The sequence below is a fragment of the Myxine glutinosa genome, chromosome 4 (assembly GCF_964187855.1).
Source record: "Myxine glutinosa chromosome 4, kmMyxGlut1.1, whole genome shotgun sequence".
Classification (NCBI taxonomy): domain Eukaryota; kingdom Metazoa; phylum Chordata; class Myxini; order Myxiniformes; family Myxinidae; genus Myxine; species Myxine glutinosa.
Genome location: NC_136264.1, coordinates 79,946,906 through 79,968,298, shown reverse-complemented (window position 1 = coordinate 79,968,298; position 21,393 = coordinate 79,946,906). Strand labels below are relative to the sequence as shown.

Here is a 21,393-nt window from a genome sequence, read left to right as displayed (position 1 = left end):
GTTTGGTCATGTGTTGAGGAAGGATGAAAGTGACTGGTTGAGAAGAGTGATGGAAATGAATGTAGAAGGAAGTAGAGGACGGGGAAGACCGAGAAAGACTTGGCTAAAGATGGTCGAAGAAGAAATGCGGGCAAGGGGGTTAACAAGGGGAGATGCAGAAAATATGGCAAAATGGAGAAGAATGTCATGGGGACCGCAAGGCTAACCCCCGCTCTAGCAGGGAAAATGGCCTTAAAATGCATGTTGTTGTTGTTTGTTGTATATTTATATGATCGAAATGTTTGTATTTTGTTTGTGTACTTGCCTCATAATGAGGCATCTAGATGCATCCATATCTCATCACACCATATCTCATCACAACACCAGCTTCTTCATCTACATACATCATAGAACATAATTATTCAAAAATAATGGCACCGCCATCCAGCGCACAAAGACAGACGATGGATGATGATAATAATAGATAATAAATCCTCAACAATGAATGTCGTCTTCACTTTGTAATGGATGTTCTGCCAGGTCCTATATAACCTTTCTCAAAATGCTGCAGGTACATGCCCCATGTGACCTCTCTGTATTCAGCTGACTACTTCATTATTTTACTCCAATGGTACCAACTCATCAAAACTACCTGCCGATAAAATCTCAATATCTGATCTCAACTGTTTCACTGTTTTCCAACACCATTCACCAACGGTCATCTTCTGTTCAAGTCTCTAAATTAAACTGACTCCCTATATATACGCTTTTCTCCTTCCTTGCTCTTTGCCAACCTTCCCTTCCTTCATTACCCTGTGCTCACGACGCGAAAATCAGGGTAAAGGTGGGTTTTCACGGGACATGCGAACGGTTCGCGAAGGATGCGAATGTCGAAAAAATGGCAAAGTCCAACATTCGTATTTTAGGCTCCAAAAGTTCGCCAAACATGCGCGGGGGTTCGGAAGCGTCGTCAATTGTTCGCCGGGAATTTCAAACTTTTTTGAAATTCCCGCCGAACAAAACACGACTCCTGCGAACAATTGACGACGCTTCCGAACCCCCGCGCATGTTTGGCGAACTTTTGGAGCCTAAAATACGAATGTTGGACTTTGCCATTTTTTCGACATTCGCATCCTTCGCGAACCGTTCGCGTGTCTCGTGAAAACCCACCTTTAGGCATTCGGGTGCGTACGTGTGGCATGCATTTCTGCATTTTAAAAATTCATTTTCTTGGCAACCGATGGTCCGATGACATAAAATTTTACCATAGGAGCGCCTCCGCCTATCGCCGGTATAATTTTTTATTCATAATTATGATGTCATAGATCACGTGGTATGGACACCATCTTGGAAAAATGTTACACCTCTATATCTCTGAAACCACTCAAGGGAAATCATTGAAACATGGCTCATTGTCAAGTACTAACTATGGGGAATAAGATATGTTCATGATGATGTCATCGGTGTCTTCATTATGACGTCATAATTCGACAAGTACAACGCTTGATCCGATCAGTATAAAAAAAATTCTCTGCAATTGTTGGTCCGATTGACACAAAATTCCCGATTGACTTCACTTTCATCATAGGAGCGACTCTTGTAGAATTTTAGTGATAATTATGATGTTATAGGTCACATGGTATGGGCAACATCTTGGAAAAAAACAAAAAATGCTGCACATCTATATCTCCAAAACCACTCCATGGAAAAAATTGAAACGTGGCTCATTGTAAAGAACTCCGCATGGGGAATAAGTGTTGTTAACGATGATGTCATTGGTGCCTTAATTATGACGTCATAATTCAACAGGCACAATGCTTGGTCTGATCAGTTTGAAATTTCTTGAATGTGATCTACACAGCAATTATATTAGGGAATATAAATTTATTATGTCATCGCTTACATGGTCTGGCAGCCATATTGGATCAAAGAAAAAAAAAAACCATCAAAAACAGAAGAGTTGGCTCGCATCAAGTTGAGTAAGTATTTTATGAATACCATCTAGTTATGATCAAGTCGTGCATTTGTTTAGTCTCAAATAACATCCTTGCTGCACCAAACAAATAAAGTTTAAAGTAGTAAAAAAAAAAACTGCTTTGACTTGGTTAGCTTAACTAGCAGGACTTTAGCCATGTAACGTTTTTGCTGATTTCCTTTGGTGACTGCTGTTCATGAATTTGGACATGGGCAAAACATTCAGGTACATTTTGTGTACTTTTCCTCCAACAGCTGCAGCAGCTCTACAAGCAGCAGCAGCAGCAGCAAGAGCAGGAGCAGTTGAGATTGCAAGTCCTGCAGCAGCAAGAACAAGCAAGCAAGAAGTTAGTGGAGGTCAGTGTGATGTTCATATCACCATAAAATATTCTCATTGTCGTATTCATTCATAAACATTAAAAACATTTATTTTACAGCACTTACATTTTAATTTGTTTAATGGTGCATTTACATGGAATATGGATTCTTTTTCTTTTTCTTGAAAAATTCTTTTTCATCAAGGCAAAGATTAATCACAAAGTGGATGTTGCTTAAGTAACTTAAAAAGCATTTTATATGACAGAATAAAGTTATATTACCTAAAGCCTTCAGCAATACCATCCTTTAATATTGATGACTCATTGAAATCGCAACAGCAGTCATGCATCTTTGAAAAATATTTGCTGTTGGTAATGAATGCTTGAGTGAACTACTAGATTTGTCACATCATGGCAGATTTTAGTTTCTTCCTACTGAAGAGATCACCAGTTGATTTGAGAAACTTTTTGGAGTAGTAATTCGTTTATTTATTCTGTGACTTTTTAGTGTTTCTTTTCACCTGAGACAAACTCAATTATATGTTTAAAATATCACTCAAATGTTACAATAATAGTCATTACAGAAAAAACTAGAACGGCACTCGGTAGAGCACATACCTCCGCCAGGTTGAACAGTTTACGTTTTGTATCCCACCGATAGGCCGGATCTGGATTCGGACCTGAACCAAAATCGAATCGGCTTGTTCTTGTCACATAACCAACTCATTTACTTAGCTTTGTCATAACTCGTCCACAACCTTTTGAAATATTGTGCCATATATAGTTTTCGGTCCCATCTCTCAATGGTGGAGTCACTTAAAAAACTTCTTGTATCCGGATCCAGATCTGGATCTTCACCAACATCAAATCAATTCGTCCTTGTTGCGCTCCTAACCTGTCCACCAAATTTTGTCCGAATCCATCCACAATTTTTTTGAGATATCCTGCGAACAGACATATAGGGGTAAAAACATAACCTCCGCCCACCTTCAGCGGCACAGAAGTAAAAAATAATCCAGGAAACATTTGACTATAATACAGGCTCTTAGAAACTGCAAATTGGTGTTTTGATTCCTACCAGATGGCAGAAAGGCATGGCTCGATGTCAATTAACAAACTTATTGAACATATTTCTGCTGTATTGTCCTGCTGAATGAATAACAAACAAAAGTTAAGTTGAATCAACTGAGCTTGTTCTGTTCAACGTATCCATCTGTTAACTTGCCTCCTAAAGCTGGGATCACATGTTCAAAATGTTTTTATCTTATCAAAAGGTTTTGGAGCCGAAAACATGGGCTGTTTCAATGGCATCAGCAATGTCATCGACCACTGTAAAAATAGTTAAAAAGGCAAACTACAATTGCTGGAAACTACATTGAAAAGGACTATCTTCTGTGCCAAATTAGACCGTCTTAAGACCATTCCTTCGTAGTTTGGTTGAATAACATTCAATCCCTCTTGTAAATGCACCACTGCAACACACAATGGCAGTTTCCCCTCCCCCGTCCACTATCTATTGGTTATTTAACATGAGTTATTGTGATAAGAATGCCTCAAGTGCATGATGTGCATTCAATTGTGTCATACCTTCATTTTTAGGTCATCTCATCTCGACCTCAAAGAGATTAACCTGTAAAATGGGTCATGATGTCTGGATGTCCATCCGTCCAGTCGTCTGTTAACTTTTTGCTATTTTGCTACTCCTCCCTTGTCACCCGGCTGATTGTTCTGAAACTTGACACATGAATACAAGACAGTAACCCACAAAATCACTCGGGCTTCGTTTTTTTGCTTTCGGGGTTACCCACTGAAACTTTGGATCATACTCGTTCCTTATTTACCAACCGATTGCTCTGAACCCCGATACAGCCCTTCATCTCGATGGTCTGCAAGATCGCTCAGTCTTAGATTTTTCGATTTCGGATCAGGGGTGCGACTTGGGTTCCCCCAAATCATCAGGGCTCTGAACTACAACCTCAAAAAGTTGACCGTCAGCCCACTCGTGCCTATTTTCTTTAATAATGCCGGTCTAGTTGCCTGCTCTCACATTCATACCTTCATTTTTTGTGTGCATATTGCTGAGTATTTTGTGCATATTTCTAGAAGAGCATCCACTTATATTTTGGGGTTTTACTATCATGGGTCATCAAAACGATTTCCATCTATGATGGTTTGTCGTTTTACCTTCTACGGTGAATGCAAGAGTAGGCACCCCGCCCGGCATTATTCTTGCACCAGCATCAATATGCATCACACATTAGCCCAATGTCTCAACAATGGAGTTCATGCCTCAACTCTGTGTTTGCCTCTAAATCTTGTGTCCCAAACCCATCCCTCTCTGTACCCACCGTACCCAGTTGTACCCAGCTGCTCCTGGACTCTGTGTCCTTTCCTTCTGACAAGGTGGAAAAGTTTCTGTCAACCCTCGACTCTGATTCTGCAACTGGACCTGACGGCATCAGCCCATGGGTCCTAAAATGCTGTTCTTCCGCTCTTTCACTCCCTCTCTGTTCTCTTCACCCTCTCTTTTGCTCAAGGTCATCTGCCATCTGCTTGGAAATCAGCCAACATCACCGCTTTGCACAAAAATGTGCAAAAACAGATCCTAGCAACTACAGACCAATCAGCCTTCTCCCAATTATCAGCAAAGTCATGGAATCCATCATTGCCTCAGATATGAAATCTTTCCTCTTCTCCAATAGCTTGATCTCTGATCATCAATTTGGTTTCAGACCTGGTCACTCTACTCTGGACATGCTGCTTCTGCTTTCTCAACAATGGATGGAGGTCCTCAATGCCAAACAGGAAATTAGAGCTGTCTCCCTTGACATATCACGTGCCTTCGATACGGTCTGGCACCCTGCTCTGCTCACCAAACCCTCCTCATTTGGTGTCCATGGAAATCTCCACGCATGGCTGGTGGACTTCCTCTCTAGTCGTAGTCAACGTGTGGCCCTGAATGGGTTTCTCTCATCTCCTCTTCCTGTTCAGGCTGGAGTTCCCCAAGGCAGAGTTCTGGGCCCTGTGCTTTTTCTGGTCTTCATCAATGATCTCTCTGACTCTCTTGAAAATCCTCTCTATCTCTTTGCTGATGACTCTACTCTCTGTCGCTCCAATCCTCATCCCTCAGATCGGCAGTCTGCAGCCTCCTCACTCTCTGCAGACCTGGACAAAATCACAGACTGGGCAAACAAGTGGAACATGTCTTTCAATCCTGACAAATCTCACAATCTTACGATGTCTCTCCAAAAAGACCGACTGGACAACCCTCCCTTCCACTTTCTGAATAATCCTCTCCAAGAAGTTCTGTCACTCAAGCTTTTGGGTCTCACTATCTGCCATGATCTTTTTTGGGAAAACCACATTTCAAATCTGGCCTCCAAAGCCAGTCGCCGACTGGGCATCCTCCATCGTGCGAAGTCCTTCCTTGGCACACCTGAGCTCCTCACCACATACAAGGCTTTCATCCGCAGCTCAATGGAATACTACTATCCCCTCTGGGCTGGTGTTCCTGCCTCACACCTAGCTCGCCTTCACGCTGTTGAAACCAAAGCGTTCAGAATCATTTGAATCTCCCGCGATGAAGGTAACTCCAAGGGCCTTTCACTCACTCACCACAGGCAGGTTGCGGGTCTTTCCGTCTTCTACCGACTCCTCTCTGGCCTTGCCCCCCCCCCCCAGCTCTCTCTGGGCTCTGTCCCCCAAATATTCCTACAGGTCGCACAAGATCTGCCTGCAACCCTCTTATGGTTAAAATGCCAAAATCAAGACTCTCTGCTCACCTTCACTCCTTCATTCCTCTTTTCTCCCGCCTCTGGAACAAACTCCCTCACTCTCTTCAATCCCACTCCTCCCTCCAGGTCTTTAAAACAGCTGTTCACCACCATCTCTTATCTTCCCCCATCCAAAACCTTGATCTTTTCTACCCCCGCTAATTTCACCCCAAATCCACTTTTTTGAAATACCAACTTCTTTCCTGGAAGTCCTTGGTGTCCTTGTGTTTTATACTTCTCCCACCCCCCCCCCCTTCCCTCGCCTCCTCCCCCAAAGCCCTCTCCCTCCCCCACACATCTCCCGATGTCCCTGCTCTCAAATGTTGTGTTTGTGTGCTTCCCCTTCTCTCCCCATCTTGTCTACCGCTCCCTCTTTTTATATATTTGGTTTGTCTGTTTGATTTGTTTGTGTGATAAATGTTAGCTCTTTCACGAGCCTCGATTCTGTATACTTAAAAAAAAAAAAAAAAAATAATAATGTCAACTGCACTGTCGGGAACTTTTCTTCTGAGATGCTTTTGCATCTGATCTTACACTTGTGCCTCTTCAAACATCGTGGCTCCATTACGAATTAAAATCCTCCACTTGCTTCTGTCTTTTGCGCATTATCTTTCCAAGCATTTTGTTCAATCTGCATGTATTTATTATATCATTCAGTACATCTCTGTATCACTTACATGGATGGCTTATCCATCTTTGTTCCAATTGGAATTTTGTAATTTCCTGTTGGGAGTTCACTTTTGGAATGCAATCTGTGTCCATTCTGACATCATGACTGGCCCATTGCAACTGTCATTTTTTTCATCAGGCATTCCATTGATGTATACTCGGCTCAAGTTAACACCCCCATATTTGTTATACTAGGGCATGCCCGTACTATATCTATATCTAAAATTATATCCCCCCCTCTATTTACATGAAATGGTTTGGTTCATGAAATGTTTTGGTCCATTCGCAACGCCAAAGCGAACGGCGAACGCTTTACATGAAATGGTTTGGTGCATGAAATGTTTTGGTCGATTCGCAACGCCAAAGCGAACGGCGAACGGCTTGCGAGTACAGTGACAATCCCCCCCCCCCCCCCCTCTATTTAGATGAAATGGTTTTTATTAGTTTTAAAACATAGTTTAACGCCAACATAGCGGCAACATAGTTTGCAAACGTGAAATAAATGAATACGCTCTCAAATGTGCCATCCGAGGCAGAGTGTGTCCGCCACGTTCGGCACACGCGATAGCTCGCTGCTCTCTGATTGGTTGAATCGTTTTTTGGACATAGCTCGGTAAGTAATTGTCCGATTAATATGAAACCTTGAAAAGGCACATCCTCGGGTCCCCAGCAATATACCTGGCAAGTTTAAAGTATATCGGACCCGTGGTTGTCGAGAAACAGCGGTCACAGACAAACGTACAAACAAACACACAGAGATTACTGGAATTATAGATAGATACTCATACCGTTTCATGTGGAGGATTGTCCTCAAGCTGTGCTGATGAGACTGTTTAAACTTTTCACATGGTGACAACGGAGTATCCTTGTTTCACACCCCTACAAAAGTGCCTTAACCAATAATGCATTGTACAGTGAGTGAGTACAGGAGAGGGGGGTAGGGGGGAGGAGGGAAAGGGGTGGGAGGGGGAGGGGGAGGGGGGGTCGGAGGGGGAGGGGGAGGGGGGGGAGGCAGGAGAGGGAGGGGGTTCATATATATGCTGGTGGGTGAATGTGGCGCGTTCATCACGTTTCTGAGTTAAGTGTGATGCCGATCAGGAAAAAGAAGAAAGCTTACTACCAACTTCGTACACTTCCGGAATTGGTTGATTTATTTGTGTTCAAATGTCTGGTGATTGTTTTGTATTTATTTATGCGAATGTGTACTTGTATATAACCGTCATTAATTAAAAAAGACTTTGGCACTATCAAGCCATTTTATTTTTAAAAATCCAAAAAAATGAACTTTTCTTTTTCAATTTTTATTATTTACAAAAAACACTCCCAGACACTCACTGATGAACCTCTGAAAGTTTGATGAAAATCCGTTCAGCAATCTCTGAGAACAATGGCGACACAGACACATACAGACAGACCAACGGCTCTCTTATATAGTAGATACTAGAGTCCCTGTATAGAGCGAGTTGCGACATGAAGAGTCCGAAAAAAATTGGTCACGTGGTCTGTGGACGCCATGTTGTTTCCTGTCCGATCTTCGCGCGTGTTTCTGGCCTTGCATTGAATACATACGAGGAACGCTCTATTTTATTGTCTGGCTTTGTTTGTTGTCTTTAATAATACTTAATAATGTGAGTATTGTCTTTAATACTCACACTCATTCGAATGACGCCAAATACTTAAGATCACACGCTGATAAGACTCTCCTTGTCTGTAATAGAACTCATATGCCATACGGGGACAAAGCCTTTTGCAACTCAGTACCTGCCCTCTGGAACAAACTACCTATAACTATTCGGACCTCACACAACATAAAAACTTTCAAATCAAAACTCAAAACACATTTATTTCCAAAATAACTTAATTGTATTTTTTGAAAAGTAGCTTTTAGTCGTATTCTTCTAAGATTGTGTCATGTAAGTTGTAGTCTTCAAGATATGTTGTGAAGCGCTTTGTTCATTTCATGCTAAGGTGCTATATAAATACTGCTGTTATTGTTATTATTATTATGTACATGTATGTAATTTGGAATAGTTTAGATGTACATTGTACACCATACAACTAATTGTACATTGCTCTGAAAAACGGGTATGTTTTACATGCATACTCTTCCATTGCAAGTCTGGATTACAATTTCTGGGCCTTTTATATAATTACAATTTAATTGTGCATATGTATTTCTCCCGGTGCGCCTACATGAAAAGTTAAATTACTTTTTAATTTTCATATTTAAAATCAACATTTCTGTCATTTGTCAAGACGGTTTTAAGGCAATCTTGTTATAATAATAGGAATTTATATAGCGTAAATTGCAGGAGCCTCTAAGCGCTTACAAAAGAGAAGAAAGCCAACGAGATGAATATACAAATACAAATTATACAAGAAGAAAACCTAAGATATAATCAGATATAGGCATTTTCAAATAAATAAGTCTTTAACAGAGATTTGAAAATGTTCACATTGTGGGCTTTGTGTGCATGCATGCTAGTCAAGAAAGTAAGACGGAAGAGAGCAAGGTAGTCCAGAAAATGATAGGCACTTCCTGTCCCCTCTTTCCCTTTTATTCCTTTTCCCCCTCTCCTCCCTCTCCTCCCTCTCCTCCCCACATAAAACTACATTTCTGTACAAAGATTATTGCAATAAACAAAATCCGATTCTTATCTTGGACTAAGAGAAAATCATACGAAAAGCGAGGGGCATGGTGCAAATCACAAATTACACAATGTAGGCACTCAAATTTTGTACTAGGTTACGCACAATGTATACACACTAGCGGGCAGTGCACTAGTGCGTGGCACAAACAATGGAAACAAAATGGCTTCTAATTCCGGGTTGTCGTAACTCTCTCTATACAGGGACTCTAGTAGATACTGTACTCATGAAATTTGGATTTGAGATCAAAAGATGATTATGAGGTAAGAGCACAGCAGGCCATATTTTATTTGTTGGTATTTATATGCATATATGTTTTACCATTGTAGAACAACAGCACTTTTTATGTTCAGTCCCCCCATTTTAGGCAAACATAAGTATTGGAACAAATTACAGACAGGTGTTTTTTGTTGCATTGATTGGTTACACATAAAAGAGCTGTGAATGCCGAGTCTTGGTTTTAGCCTATGCTTTTGCCTTTGGAGTCAGTAGGCATAAACCAACATGAAGACCAGAGAAATGTCTATGAAAGAAAAACAAGCAATTTGGAAGTTTAAAGAACAGAATAATTCAATTAGAGCTATAGCACAATAACTAGGCATTGCAAATACAACAATTTGGAATATCTTGTAAAATTTAAAAAAAACACTAGTGTACTTGGCTATTGCCAAGTTTGGACTTGACTTGACTTGGCTTGGCTAAGTCTGAGTTGGTGTCAGGACCGGTCATCCATCGTAGGTTTACAAGCCACTCTTCCTGTGGAGGGAATTTATTTTATTATCGGGAACGATTTGGCTGGTGGTCGAGTTTCAGGTAATCCAATATTGGTTGAAAAGCCCAGTATGGAAATGAACACAGCACAGTTAGAGCAGGAGATTCTGGGTATCTTTCCATCATGTGCAGTGACTCATGCTATGGATAGGAAGTGCTCTGAAGAGAATGAGAAGGAAGGTGATGTGGATTTGGGTTCCACAGAGGTATTGGAGGAAAGGTCTGGGAGATTTTTGATTTTTTTGAAAGATTTGGAAAGACTTGGGAGATTTTTTTGGGAGAAAGGAAAGGCCTTTTTCCAAGGACAACGGCCATGTCAGCCAAGGAAAACAACTGCAGTTTTTGATAGAAAAATAATCAGAGCTCTGAAGAAAAAAACCTAAAAGAACTGTCAGTGACATTATCAACAACCTCCAGAGTGCAGGAGTGAAAGTGTCACAATCTACAGTTTGCAGAAGACTTCAACAGCAGAATTACAAAGGCTATACTGCAATATGCAAACCTCTCATCAGCACCAAAAATAGAAAGGCCAGATTAGAATTTGCCAAGAAGTACAGAGGTGAGCCAGTAGAGTTCGGGAGCAACATTTTATGAACAGATGAGACCAAGGTGAGGGGAGAAGAGGGGGGGGAGGGGAGAAGAGGAGGGAGGGGGAGGAGGAGAGGGGAGAAGAGGAGGGAGGAGGTGAGGGGAGGGGGAGTGGGAGGGGGAGAGGTGAGGGGGAGGGGGGAGGTGAGGGGAGGGGAGAAGAGGGGGGAGGGGAGAAGAGGGGGGAGGGGAGAAGAGGGGGGAGGGGAAAAGAGGAGGGAGGGGGAGGAGGAGAGGGGAGAAGAGGAGGGAAGGGGAGGGGGGATGGGGGAGGGGGGAGTGGAGGGGGAGGGGGGAGTGGAGGGGGAGGGGAGGGGGAGTGGAGAGGGAGGGGAGGGGGAGTGGAGGGGGGAGGTGAGGGGGAGGGGGGATGGGGGGGAGGGGGTGAGGGGGGAGGGGGAGGGGGAGGGGGAGGTGGAGGGGGGAGGGGAGGGGGAGGGGGGAACGGCTAGCTTGGCAAGCGATAGCAGGCTTTTTACTTTTATTTTTACCTCAATGAGGGCTATATATATAGTCCGTGCTTGGAGCCTTCAAGTTCAACATAAAGTTTTTTGAAAAATAATGCAGATGTATGACAATCCACCAATGCAAGTTCAGAAATGAATGCAGATCCTTTACTTTGCGATATAAACGCAATTCCCGCCATTTCCACTCACGATCGAGGCCTCGACAGTGACCGCCTCTTCTTCCTCCTACAACTTCGTCTCACTTCTTTCACTCAAAATGCACGAAATTCTGCCCCATTAAATTATGTAGAGGCCTCGTCGGGGGGATATAAGGTAGATAAGGAAGGCGTTGTAACAGAAGAATCAAAATAAAAGTGGAAGAACATAAGGAAATGGGAGCTATTCTGGACCCACAGCCAAACCCAACAAACCATTGCAATACACCCCGAACGTCTAGCGCCGCCACAAACTACACCATGGAATTGCAGCTGGCGCGGTTTTTTAAACCATTGATATTAAAATAAAACGTAGCCTAAAACCACCGGGATTTTATGCTGATTCCGAATCTGTGTCTAAAACTTTTCTCCGATGTGTAGTTCTTGAGTTATAAGCGGACATCCAGACAGACACACACACACACACACACTCCTCCTTTATATATAGATTTCTGTTAATTTTCACACCCACATCCAAATTGTTTTTTGGTTGCATTCTGAATTGCATTTTTTTCAAAGCTCGACTTGGATTCAGTGATTCAATAGCCATATTGTTCAGAGATATTCTAACTTCATATATCACCTTCCCTCCGTTTTACTATTAAAGCTGTAAATCTGTTTGCCTGTTTTATTATCAGTTATGATTTCCTCACTCTTTTCTTTTCTGGTATTTTAATTTATATTCTAAATGTTGTGTCATGCCTCTCTAGTCTCTCTGGTCCAGCAGCGAAGTGAGGAGTTGATGATTCAGCCACCCAAGGTAGCGGGGTATTAACCCTATGGGCTTGAATCGGTGTGGGCTGGATTTTAGTGAAGCAATCCAATGAGTAAATTTAAATTATATCTTTATTACCTTCACCCTCTGCAATCTGTTTCTATATTCACTGAATGTTGATAGATCACTCACGCCTTCAGAGTATTGCATATTCACGTTACATTTTTTGCCTTCTGTCATTCACAAAAACCCTTGTTTGGCATCAAAATACCTGCAAAATCCTCCATTGTGTTTGATTTAGATGCATGTTTTTATAAATATCAACTTACGAGTAAATATGATGCTTTGCAGCATTACTCCCTCAGGCGTGGTGTTGGCTTAGCGGTTAGGGTGCCGGCTTGGGATCCTAGGATCCTGGGTTCAAATCCCGGTTGATCGCTGAATTAACGCCAGGGGGGGTTGACTCAGCCTGATCATCCTTCCGAGGTCGGCAAATTGAGTACCAGCTTGCTGGTAATTCCCTGTGTGTCGCAAGAGGCGACTAACAGGGTTGGCAGCAGGAAGGGCATCAGGCCATAAAACATTGCTTCAAAAAGGGGACCACGGTGCCCGAAAAAGGCCAACCCTGCTCGGTTTCGAGAAATGGCCTCTAAAGGTGGTTCTAAAGGTGGTTCCAGCATTACTCTCTCATAAAGAGTGATAGCAATTTGATACAAATCAACACTTACATCTTATTGGTGACCTACTTCATGAAACATGACCCTTAACATGTCACCTTTTAGTTCGGCCAAATCATTTGATTTTACATTAGCTTCCACTGTATATTGAAAAATCTACCTTGCCAAGTGGATTTACGGTACTAAATCGTTTTACAAACGTTGGGTGGACTCATTGATATGATTGTTTTCTTCTTATACTTGTACCATGACGTCACCCATGACGCTCACACCTCGGTCCAATGGGGATTTCTCACTTGTAGCACTTCAATAGTGAGGTCATTGATGACATCACACACCCTATCATAATAAGAACCATACAGAATACAGTAGCCAGCCTCATAATTCAGGCTTAGAAATGCGATCACATTACTACAACGAGCAACGGTACCCGCCCTATGGACGGGGCTTCAATGATTGAATGAATGCATGCATGAATGAATGAATGTAATGAATAATGCCATGCTATTTGAATGCATGAATGAATAATAATGTTGACAGCAACGACAATACAAAAATGTTTGCCAAGAACGTCAAAGAGAGAAAAGGAACTTTTATCAGCAATGTCGTCTATCCTGAAGTTCTAAGCTGAAGAAGAGGTACAAATTCATTACATTTTTTTCCCTAAAAAAAAGCGTACAGTTGATATCACGATTTTGAAACACGATGGAATAATATTTACAGATATGAACAGTGATGTGGCTTTTATTGAAATTCTAAAAATACTGTTTAGATTTTGATGATTTGTGTGTGATATGAGTTAACGGATGTTTATATAAATCGTTTAAATAATCATTTGCGCCTCCCAATTGAAGCCCCGCCCTTGGGGTGGGTACCGTTGCTAGTAATATATAATGGTGATACAACAAATTTTAACGCTTTGCTTTGAAGAACGGGAATGAAGGGGGAGGAGCGTGTTAATATGTCTGGTTGAAGGCTTTGGGTGGTGAGGGGGCTTGAAGCCAGATTTTAATCTTACAGCCGCCATGTTGGTGCTCGCCGTCACTGTTATGCGAAACGAAAGACACCTCAGAGCTGTCACATTCACAATCGCTATGTCGTATGTACTCCCAATACGTGTTTCCTTCATTGTATAAACTACCAAGTCAACAGTTAAAAGGATTTTGAACCGATAGGTGTTACGGCCTTGGCAAGATCGATGGAGACAGCGATCTGTTAGCTTATACACCACCCAAATAGCTATGTGGAATTCTCTCATGTAGAGATTAAACCCACGTCGTTTGAAATTTGGCCGAGGTCATTATTTACTTTTAATGATGTTTATATATGAATCAAAAAGAAGATAATTGGTTTTGGGTCGTCCTTTCCGCATATCTCGTGGGATTGTGAGTTGGAGAGATGACCGTGATGGTGGGGAGAGGGTTGGCATTCTCTCAAGCAGGGGTTCAACCCATGTCCTTATAAATGGTCTTTGTCCGATGTCATTATTTTTAACTGTGTGTTTTCCTTCGTCAGGTTGCGATCGGTGCAGCCGTTTGTGCGGTACCCGGGAAAATAACGTTATGCAGGAGTCCAAACCTGAAAATGCTGGAGACCAAAGCTGAAATTGGAAAAACAATATGGCCTACTTTACTCCAGGGGGTCCCAGGATTACCCACTCAAAATATCGTTGCAATCGGTTCAGCCGTTTTTGCGGTACATTCGAACCGACGGACAGAGACGGACATTTGGTGAATTATTACTACAATTGTCAAGATACTTCACTAGCTTCCAGTGTATAAACGTATAGATTTTGAAATCCTGTTGATAGCCTATAAGCCAAATGTAAATTGGTTCCTGTCTAAATATAGAGCATGGCCAAACAACCATAAATTGGTAATAATACGAGTCTGACACAAGTCTGACACTATTAGACACTAGTCTGGCAAAATGGGACATGTCTATCAATCGTGGTAGATCTCACTGTCCAATCCTATCACTTTGGAACCCACCTACCTATGATCATAAAATGAGGCATTCCCCCCTATGCCAAAATCGATGCTTTCATCCCACCTCCACTCCTTTGTTCCTCTCTTCCTCTTTAATTCTCCCGTTAATGGAACTACCTTGCAGAAACAGTTCAATTGCATTCTTCTCCCAGGGCTTCCAGCAAATGGTATATCACCATGTCATGTCCCACCGCATCTCTACCTGCAATTTATTTTCTACCCCTCCTCCCTTCTCTCTTTCTCTGTCTGCTTTTCTTGTTCATTCATTCCCTTGCTGTTGGGTCCATCTGTGCCTGCACTGCCCCAAGTATCTGTATGTTGCCGTTTTATGCTTTGTGACCTCACTCTTCGATGATTCTAAATTTTGTATACAAAAACCTCGTACATTTGATATTTTCTACAAGAATGAAACATGCCAGTTTTGCATTTTATTCATTATCTGAGGTGTTGAATTCCGAGTCGCTCTTGTAATGTTTCTCCATTTTTAGGAGGATTCTGACTGACAAAACTTCTGACAATTCTGACAAAACTACACCAACATGTACATTCTGCAGTGAAAACCATGCCTTCAGCCCAAACAACTGCAGGGACCTTTTCCATGAAATAATATGCACTTGCAAGTCACAACTACAATGAGAGCTTATGATGCTGGGTGTAATATCGTCAGTAGTGGTTGGATAGTCACATCTCTCAACGATACTCAGAGCCCAGTCACATCCTATTGGCAATGGAATATGTGGCTGTGGCTCAAGTTCACTTCTTCAAATGAGGCATTGGTAGTTTTCCCATTGGATGGGGAGATTCAATTTGTCAGCCGTTGATATGAGATCCTCAATCCTGACCTGTTTTGCAGCAGAGCAGTTTGTGTCTCAGCACATTCATGTCGTCATTGTGGTATTTATTCTCATGCATTTGGCAGATCAATGTGGAGCAGGCACTTTTATCTCATATGTCAGTCACAGTCATACAGTGCCTCCTGTGGCAATTGCCTTGCTGTACCAAACAATCCTGTGGGAGGATTTGCCAATCTCATTTTGGAGGATTGGCTTTTCCCATTAAGAGGGCACCGGTAGAGTCACATCCTCACATAGCAGGTAGACCATGGAGCAGGCCGGACACATGAAAGACACTCTTGTGGGTTTTACTGTTTTGTTCACTTGAAGTGTCAATACAACTTATTATACACTCGAAATGCAAATGTCCTCTATAAACTATTATGAGAGGAAGAAAATATACTCCAACCTTTGTTTTGCATCAGTGGGTGGGGCCGACATTTTTTATCCGCGTCATCCCGACATCAAATAAAACTGTGAGAGAGAACAAGGCACCACGGGCCTAACAAAAGAGGGATCAAAGCTCGGCGAGGAAACAAAATGGTGGATATTTGTTTTGAAGCCCCTCCCAGACTGTGTGTAGTCACTCCCCCGGACAGACGTTTCACAGACAGACAGACAGACAGACAGACAGACAGACAAACAAACAGACAGACAGACAGACAGAATCACCTACAGAGAATATTATATAGACAAGAAGGGTCACCCGTGGGAATCCCACGGGCATGGACGTGTGTGACATTTGGATATCTTCATTTAGTTGCTGCACATTCAGTTTTACAAAATGGTTACTGGCAATTTATCAGATGCACAAATGATGTAATCTACATAATGTATTTACTTCTGATAACATGTGAATGCATGTGCGTGCACATGGGAAATACAGTTTGAAATGTGTCATTACATCTCATGTGCAATGTGACTTCAAGAGCCCAAATCATCTCCCTCCCTGCCCCCATCACACACACACACACACACACACGCATGCACGCATGCACACACACACACACACACACACACACACACACACACACACACACGCATACTGCACTGGGGAGTGGGTCACCCACGAGGGGAGTGGACCCACTGGCTGACATAAAGAAGCACGAATGACCACCCACATGCCCCGCATTACGTAACCTTGAGCTAAAGACAGCTCGGTTGCACACGACGCATATGGAGCATATTCTGACGTCGAGAGCAACTCGCACCAAGAACCTGACAAAAAAAAACACGATGAATAAACGTGAAATGGAGTTTCTTTATTAATCCTGGATGTGTACACGATTGATTCAGCCTTGAAAACTCGTGCGAAATCCCCCAAAAAAATTATTAAAGATTTCTCGATTTTATTTCCTCGAGAAAAAAAATGGGTAATGAACGTAGCGCAGCAACGAAGGCTGGAAAGGGTGGAAATGCGAATGGTTCGGTGGATGTGTGGAGTATCGTTGAGAGAGAGGAAGACAAATGATGAATTGCGAAAGATGATGGGAATAGAGCCTGTGATGGATGCTGTGAAGAGAAACAGTTTGAGATGGTTTGGTCATCTGTTGAGGAAGGATGAAAGTGACTGGTTGAGAAGAGTGATGGAAATGAATGTAGAAGGAAGTAGAGGACGGGGATGACAGAGAAAGACTTGGCTAAAGATGGTCGAAGAAGAAATGCGGGCAAGGGGGTTTACAAGGGGAGATGCAGAAAATAGGGCAAAATGGAGAAGATTGTCATGGGGATCGCAAGACTCACCCCCGCTCCAGCAGGGAAAATGGCCTTAAAATGCCTGTTGTTGTTGTTGTATTTCGTCGAGAAAAAAATCTTCTTTGGGCAGTGTATAATCGCTCCGAACAAAACAGACATTGCCTGGTGAGTGGGTTGTTGTAATCAAAATGTTGTAATTGTTGTTGTAATTAATATATCTCGGCAATTATGTGCGTGAATTTTCTCAATTATTGCTGAAACCGAGACTAAAACCATCGATAAAAATGAAATCAGATCGTGAATTACAGTCGAGATAAAGGCTTATGTTATGGGCCTTTGAAAATGCATTTCGTTCTTTTGCAAAACTAACCCCTTATGTCGTTATGCGTTGGGGAGGGAAATACAGGCCCTCCACTCATAAGGGTAAGCCAGGCAGATGCACAAAGACCTGGTTTTTGAAAGGGAATTTGTTCCCAATAGAGTGTGGAATATATCGGGGGTTTGCTAGGCATGTCCTTTGACAGCATAATGGCAGGGACCCACAAAAATTCCACGTAATGTAAAATGTGACTTCAAGTCCTTGACCGCAAGCCTTCAAACACTCTCCCCATCCCAAGTCCTCAAACTCCCTCTCCCAGCTCTGTCCCCACCCCACTCAACTCTCTGGTCTCTCCTTCCACTTCCTTCTTCAAGTCCTCAACCAACCCTCCCTCACAACCCCAGGTCGGCAGCTCCCCCTTTCATCTTCAAGTATTCACCCTCAACTGCTCTCCCCAAGTCCACATAATAGTCACAAACTGTTAATACTGCTGAGGTTTCTCTGTAAAGTTAATCGACAAAAAGGTAATTATCCATAGTGGACGGAATTGACTGAATAGTTTGTGGTTATATTATTTTTTGCTTCCTGTAGGTGTGCGAACCAGTGACTCGAAGACTATACACCAACCGTGTGCAATAAAAATGCACAAATATATATATGTATATATATATACACGAAGGTTGCCCAAAAAGTTTTGCAACAGAATTTTTTTATTGCTCGTAATTTATTATCGAATTCTTTGAACATACTCATCGGATAACTAGATGTATTTATTGCACTCCTCATTTTTCTACATAATCTCCGTCAACTTCAACAGTCTTGCGCCAGTGAGAAACAAGAGCATGTATCCCCTTCTTGTACCAGTCTGAATCCTGCACTCGCAGCCACTTCTTCACTTCTTCAATAACCTCAGCATCACTCCCAAATCTTTTCCCATGGATGGCATCTTTGAGGGCTCCAAAGAGGTGGAAATCTGAGGGAGCAAGATCTGAGCTGTAGGGTGGGTGGGGAAGAACAAACAGTCCATCTGAGTTTTGTGATTGCTTCTGGTGTTTTCAAACTTGTGCGTGGTCGTATGTTGTCATGTTGAAGGATTTCAGCAACATTTTTGTGAGGTCGAACTCTCCTAAAAAGCTTCTGCAATTTTTAAAGAGTTTTAATGTACAGACCTGAGTTAATGGTTTGACCACGTGGCATAATGTCTACCAAAATCACCCCTTCTACATCCCAAAAAACAGTGGCCATGACTTTCCTTGCTGAAGGGGTAACCTTAAATTTCTTCTTCCGAGGAGAAGTTGGATTATGCCATTCCATTGACTGTCTTTTGGTCTCCGATTCAAAGTGATGGATCCATGTTTCATCCCCAGTGACGATCCGTGACAAAAATCTTTCACCATCAGCCTCATAACGGGAGAGCAAATCTGAACACACCTCTTTCCACAAAGTTTTGTGATTGTCAGTTAGGCTTCGTGGAACCCAACGTGCACATACTTTTGAATATCCTAATCCCAAGGCATCAACAATGTTGTTCACACTTCCCTTGGATACTGAGAGCTCATTTGCAAGCCTTCTGGTTGTAATCCATCCGTCCTTTCGAATGAGTTCATCAGCACGTTGAAGCAACGCCGGAGTGACTGCTGTTGTTGGCCGGCCAGAGCGAGTCCCGTCACTGAGCTCCGCTTGGCCTTTCTCAGAACCCGCAATTCGTGAAGCCCAACAACTAATAGTGCTTTTATCAACAGCATTGACTCCATATACAGACTTGGCATTTAATATGGAATATTTTTTTTGTGGGGGTGAACTTACTTTTCAAGATGTCTTAGAACCAAAAGTTCATTGGAATTATGTTGAAATTATTCTAGATTTTGTTAATGTGACCTTTAAAAGAAACAAAAACCACATTTGACATTTCGAAACAAATAAATTGATCCTTGAAAGTGATGTAAACTGATATCGAACTCAATTCATGGACAGTACTGTGTTAAACTTCTGTACGTTTTCCAGAAGTATCTCTTTATTTTGCACATTAGCCAAATTTTTTTTTAACAAAAACAAAAGTTAAATTACGACTGGGATTACGGACAATAAAATTACAGTTCAGTACTTCGTGTAACCCCCACGAGCATTCAGGAGAGCACGTACACGTTGAGGCATGCTGTTCACGAGATTTGCCAAGGTTTGGACAGGAATCGCTTGCCTTGCAGTGACAATAGCCTGCTGCAATTCACGCACAGAGGTCGGCTGCTGGTCCAAGTGGTCGATTTGACGCGTTAATTCTGCCCACAAGTTCTCGATCGGATTCATATCCGGGGACATGGCAGGCCACTCCATATGCTCCACACCACAGTCAGCAAGAAAGTGTTGGATCATGCGAGCAGGATGAGGCCGTGCATTGTCATCTTGGAAGACAAAGTTTCCTCGAAAGGCTGCACGAGCAAATGGAAGCAATGTTTCTTCCAGAATGGCCCTGTACTTGAACTGGTTCAGGTTTCCATTCAGAACAACCAGGTCAGTTTTGCCCCCTGCATGAAAAGCAGCCCAAACGGTCACCCCACCACCTCCAGCTTGGACTCTTGGCACTATACAATCTTTGTTGTAGGCTTCATGCACTTGTCTGCGCACTTGGACGCGGCCATCTTGACGATAGACCAGAAATCTAGACTCGTCACTGAAGATCACGTGATTCCAGTGTCCTGGCTGCCATTGACGGTGCTCTCTGGCCCACTGCAATCGGCGCTGGCGGTGTTGTCTGGTCAGGCGTGGCTTTCTCAGGGGACGCCTGGCACGATAGCCTGCTTGAACCAGTCGTTGGTTGACTAGCCTTCTGGATACAGGCACATTTGTCAGTTGCTGCCACTCAGCCCTAAGCCGATTAGCTGACTTGGTACGGCCATTGCGGACTAACCGGTGCAGCTGGCGATCATCCCTCCTTGTGGTTCTGCGGGGATGTCCTGGCCTCGGTATTTGAGTAGGGACACCCCTCTGAGCATTTCGTTTCAGGATCTTTGACTCCTGACCTTGAGTGATGCCATACTGCCGAGCAATAGCACGCTCTTTCATGCCGTAATTTCGTAAAGCCACCACTCCATGACAAACAGCATTGTCGAGTTGACGGACCATCTCCAGAGGAAGCGACAATAACTTTTGGAGACGTGCAGCAATTGTTTTCCACTAATACAGAACGCACAACCCTTGTATACCCGACTGTGGAGCCAATCGTCAAATGCACCTGTCCGTACATTTTGCCACGCCACCTGTGATATAATCCTGTTGTTGACTTCTTGCTGCGACAGACAATCAGTCACATGGTTCTTTTAACAAATAAATCACCAAAGTGTAAAAGAAACTCACCAGATTGATATACTGAGTTAAGAAAGTAAACCCAAGTCAAGAAAAAATATATATTCCATATTAAATGCCAAGTCTGTACATTTTTTTTAACCGCCTGTGAATGTTGGTTACTGATTCTTTCTCTGCCACAAGAAATTCAATAACAGGCTGTTGTTTAAAACGCTCATCACCACACAGCGCCATTTTGACGACCCCCTGAGCATGCGCTAGAAAACGTATTGTTCCTCGGCGCTGCAGTAGTAAGCGGGACATTCAAAATTAACCACAGAAAAAGTTGCAAACATCTGTTGATTTTAACTGAAATATAGAAAGTGTTGCAAAACTTTTTGGGCAACCCTCATATATATATATATATATATATATATATATATATACCCTCATATATATATATTGTTGCGGATCTCCCGAAGCCCGTTCCCGTTACAAAGGGGGAA

The 21,393-nt window shown here is 42.6% G+C and overlaps 1 protein-coding gene across 5 annotated transcripts in view; it reads left to right on the top strand.

The window, feature by feature from the left end:
* Positions 1-21,393, top strand: part of LOC137424903 (forkhead box protein P1) — a 257,074-nt gene that overhangs the window by 171,846 nt on the left and 63,835 nt on the right. For all 5 annotated transcript variants that reach the window (XM_078776067.1, XM_068112795.2, XM_078776069.1 and 2 more), the window contains one exon: positions 2,209-2,310. In XM_078776067.1, the coding sequence (XP_078632193.1) occupies positions 2,209-2,310 (102 nt within the window). The remainder of the gene's footprint in view (positions 1-2,208; positions 2,311-21,393) is intronic.